At 37.9% G+C, this 5,000-nt stretch overlaps 1 protein-coding gene across 1 annotated transcript in view; it reads left to right on the forward strand.

The window, feature by feature from the left end:
• Window positions 1–5,000, forward strand: part of LOC137970340 (serine/threonine-protein phosphatase 4 regulatory subunit 1-like) — a 62,986-nt gene that overhangs the window by 37,574 nt on the left and 20,412 nt on the right. Inside the window, exons 10-12 of the mRNA XM_068816893.1 lie at window positions 321–371; window positions 2,362–2,469; window positions 3,300–3,499. Coding sequence (XP_068672994.1) covers window positions 321–371; window positions 2,362–2,469; window positions 3,300–3,499 — 359 coding nt within the window. The remainder of the gene's footprint in view (window positions 1–320; window positions 372–2,361; window positions 2,470–3,299; window positions 3,500–5,000) is intronic.

Raw genomic sequence — 5,000 nt, forward strand, 5'->3', positions numbered from 1 at the left:
TCAGAAAAACACGCACAATTCAGGCTTTACACGCCACACTAGTTCCCAGCTTACGAGCTGCCCTAAAACTCTAGGGAGCTTCCTTAGTCTACGTCACAGCGAGCCCTTGACAGTCCTGACCAGCGGAAGGAGTGTACCAAATAACAGTAGGATTTTAAAAAATCATAGAAAATTTGTCTCTTTAGAATCGAAAAATTCTTTCACCAAATTTAATTTTTTAATATAGACTTTCAAAATAATAGGAAAATAAAAATTTTCACATTATGGGCACTTGAAATTTACTTTAAAGTTTGTTTCTTTTGTTTTGTTTTTTTCTGAAGCTTCCTGTGTTCTTTAAGTTGTGTCAAGATGGAGTTTGGGGGGTCAGAAAGGTAAGTGCTTATTTTAAGCAAAGATGTTTGTCTGACAAAGTCACTGTGATTGTTTGGGAAATTTTCCTCAGCGGGAAATTTTGCAGCCGCGTTGCATTTGGCAACTCACGTTTTTCTGCCGGGAAATTATATTAGTGAAGAGCAACAGGATAAAGGTTAAAGAGCACAAGAGACTAGGTGACCAAATTTGAGAAATTTAAGCAAAGAAAGCCTCGAGAGAAGCCGAGGAAGGAGAAAAAGAGAAATTTTTCAATAAAGAACACTGTAAAGCTAAGAGAAATAGAGCGAGAGACAAAACACTAATGTACAAAGGTTGGGTTTCAGGTAAATATTTTCCTTCTCAGTGCATGCCTTGCTGCTTCACATATTTTGTAAAACTCGCAAAAAAACAAAGAAGGCCTGGAATGTCTGCAATTCCGTGTTGACAGAGATTCTGGCATATTTCAACAATCACATTTATAGTCTTTTTGTGTGAAATGATGTCCAACGTTACTTGCGTTTAGGAAAATAACTGATCTTGAAAAACCACTCTGCTCGAGTAATAACCAGGTTTGGAAAAATCCAATCACTTATTTCTCCTACAAGATTAGAACTGTTCATTACTTACTAACCGAGCACGAGGGCCGTACTGGGGAATATTGGCCTGAGGTCGTGACAGTACGGACCGAGTGCAGCGAGGTCCGTACAAAACGACGAGGGCCAATAATCCCCAGTATGGTCCCGAGCATGTGAGGTTAACTTAGTAAGTAGTTTATTATATGGCTTTTTAATTACCTTTTGCTTTGTTTTTGCAAGCCCGTAATTGGCCCATGGGAATTACGGGAGAATAATGCCCTACAATTCATTCACAATTAGCCAATCAGAGTGCGCGTTATATCGGCTACATGACCCTCCGCTTGATATTACAGTGTCTATGGTGTTTCACCGAATCCTGGTCCTGATATTCCAACGAATAGAATTTGTATTTCAAGATCTTGCGTGGATTTGCATATGTCTTCTTAAGAGGTTTAGGTTTAGGGTCAGGATTCGATGATTACATATTCAAGAGATCGACTGTTCAAAATTCGCCGAACTTCAACCCTAACCCTAACCCAAATCAGAATAGATTAACTCGATCGATATAACTAGAGCTTAATTAAACCGACAGACCATATGAATACAACTAAGGCGACAAACATAACCAAATCAATACCAAATCGTTATCGATACGAAGAAATTGTATACAACTATCTTAAGAGAGTGCCATGAAACTAACATAAAGATAAACCAAAGAAAAGGATCACTCACATATGAATTCCACTACGCCGATGGCTTGAAAAGAATGAAGCCAAAAAGTAACTTGCGCACAATTCCATGTGACAACGACGACTAATAAAAGGGTGTGTGACAAACTGAAACTCAACACCCACTTTAACTGCAAACAAAAAACCCAAAGAAATCAAATGATGTCACGCACAGTGTATTATAAATTATGCCCTCAATTGCAATTTTTTTTTTCTACCTCCCATAAGCAGACACTTACCCTTGGTCCCGATGGTGTCAGCTTATGGGAGGTTCGACTGTAAGTGCTTAACTCAAATCACCATGCTGAACATTTGACCCTAATAACTAGAATTTTGTTGGTCTTTGATAGGACAACAATCCACCATAATAATCTTAAAAATGATTTCTCTATTTTATTTTATACATACTCCATAAAGAGTTCTACTTAATTACAGAAAGACGTCCGAGTATGTTGAAGTGGTTGGTGTTATTAAAAAAAAATAAACTGGTTTGAAAAAAATGGACTGCCTTAAAACGTTTGCACTGGTTCAAAAATTGAGAACTGGTTTCAAAAAAATTAAAACTGGGAATAAAATTGAACTACAACATAATGTACCTAACTTTTGAGAGTTCATTTTAACTGCAAACCTTACATGTACATTGTAGCAATGATTATTGACTAAAGCACTTTTTCTATTGTTTTTGATATTGTCCTCACTCTACAAAGGCTTGTGCAGAATGTTATATGAGTGTATCTACAGCAAGCCCAAAAGCGATGAGGAAAACTGAGTTGTCGCAGTATTTCATCAGTTTGCTGTGTGACAAGTCAAGATGGGTTTGTATTATTATTTTTGGAAACTATACTGCAATCCTGTTCAGAAGAAATGTACATCTGATGTCTTTTTTCCTGATCAGAGTTGTATACGCAAAACAACATTGTAAGGAACGTCATATGTATAACAGACTTAACTGATTAGGGTGTAATGTGTAGTGCTAGTTTCATACCCCATATGAACCATGTGAGTGTTATACAAAAATTTGGTTTTATCAACGGAGTTGATAATGTAAATTGGCCACCGTACAGAGATTCGTCAGAGATTCGCTCTGACGAAGGGCTAACGCTCGAAACGTCAGCTTTTAGAATCTCTGTACGGTGGCCAATTTACATTATCAACTCCGTTGATAAAACCAAATTTTTGTATACTACTTCCCCACCGACGCAGCACCACAGTTTCTTTAGAAACTACCCCTTCATTCATGTGAGTGTTAGCCCTACTAATGGAAATGGGCCCACACGAGGACAGAGAAAAACTCTGGCCAGGGTGGGATTGAACCCATGACCTTCGGGTTAGATCACCGCTGCTCTACCGACTGAGCTACAAGGTCAGACAGGAGCAGGCCATGTGAACTGAAGATGTGAAAGTCATTTTTTTTAATTGCAGCCACATTTCAAGTAATTAAAAGTGCATAAATCCTGCAAATAATGAATCCAAGAATGGCCACCCCCTGAAGCACCAACACAACACCATGCTGTGAAGAGCACAGAAAAGAAATCTTTTAAAATTTAATTTAAAATTCTGTAAGCTGTCTCAACTCTTGCACAGACAGGCCTGAAATATGTTTAGTCATCAAAAAGCCCCCTTACATTTGGAATGTTTGTTACAGGTACAAATGGCAGCATATCAAAGTCTTGGCCCTTTTATCTCAACGTTTGCTGACCCTGCTGAAAGTGGTTTTTTTGTAAACGAGGAAGGAATTTTGTGTGCTTTACCACAAAGCGAACTTGAAAATCCTGCTTTACCAAGACAAACTGAAGGAGAAGCAACGACAAGTGAAAGTACAGCTGAAGATTCCACAGCTGAGGAGTAAGTGGAGAGCCAGATATCTGCTCTATTTGTCAATAATATTAAAGTGCTGCCATCATAAAAAAACGCACCCTTTCCTTTTTTCTTCAGATAATTTGTGAAAGTGTATTTGCTTAACACCTGACTGGCAAAATTTTGAGCTTTGATTTTTATGCAAAGGCTGTTTACTTTGAGTGTAAGTTTTGGATTTCACGGTCCACCCATGCTCCTGTTCGAAACTGACTGATTGGACCTCAGAGCATGGGATCCAGGGAAAAGTGGCGTCATTTACTCGCCAGCTTAAAATTTCAGCATGTGCATGTAAAATGTAGCTTATCAATACCATCCGCACTCACAATAGTTTTATCCATCACTATTTCAATAAGGCAATGATGTAAATAATTATTTCCTTTTTAATTTTTTTCAGATTTTTTTAAGCTTTCCTGATTTTAGTGTAAATCATACGTAATTCAGCTTATGGCTGCCATGTTTTTGATCAATTAACTATTTATCTATCTCTCATAAATATGTTAGACATGTTAATTCAGTCATGTACACGTGCATTGCATTCTTAAACTAGTTGGTCTTTAATTTTCTCCTTCATCCAGATCTCTCAAGATTTTAAAGGCCTATTTACACCCTTGATGCAACACAATGGTTTCGTATTGTGTTGAAAATGGCACTATTGCTCAATTGCGTGTTCCAATTGGAATATTTTTGTTGTAAGCTTGTCCTGTTTCTCAAACAAGAAACATCACCATGAGCTCATTGTGTTGTTACTGCAATCTGTTATGTTCGACTTCAAACTGAAATATTTACAAAATAATATAGACACGGAATACTATGATAAAATAGGCCTTTTGCAACTAATGATCACATGGTACAAAATCCGCCATGCTGGAGGGCAAGCTCATTATCATTCCCCCACTGGGACATTAAAACAAAGGCAAGTCAAGCTTGACTGGTTCAGGTCTCTTTGTTGTAATGTCCCAGTGGGGGAATAATAATGAGCTTGCCCTCCAGTATGGCAGATTTTGTGCCATGTGATCGTTAATTGCAAAAGGCCTATTATGAAATGGTAAACAGATAACGCATTCAAACTCAGGGCCTGAAAGATTGATTGGCGGATTGCCTTCGATGAAGAGGGAGACAGTTATGAAAGGCTTTCAGAGATTACTAGAATTTCAGTAATTTCGTTATGCACCAAATTGATCCGCAGCCTGCAGTGCATTCAGGGTAGTTATGACAGGTAGTTATGACAGGCTATCAGTTCAAATAAAAAGGTGTCCATTTGAAATCAAGGCCTGAACCTTGGGACTTTTACAGTAGTGTTCAGTAAACATAGTTTTGAAATCCAAACGAAAAAAGAATGGATTTTTTTGGTCATTGTAGCACTTAAATATCTGTGGGACTACACACTGATTGAAAACAGACTTCCTGGTATTGTGGCCTGATGTGATTGAGGGCCACAAGTTCATTTACTGTCAGACAGTAAAGAATGGATTTTTTGGTCATAGTAGCA

The sequence above is a fragment of the Montipora foliosa genome, chromosome 1 (genome assembly GCF_036669935.1).
Source record: "Montipora foliosa isolate CH-2021 chromosome 1, ASM3666993v2, whole genome shotgun sequence".
Lineage (NCBI taxonomy): Eukaryota > Metazoa > Cnidaria > Anthozoa > Scleractinia > Acroporidae > Montipora > Montipora foliosa.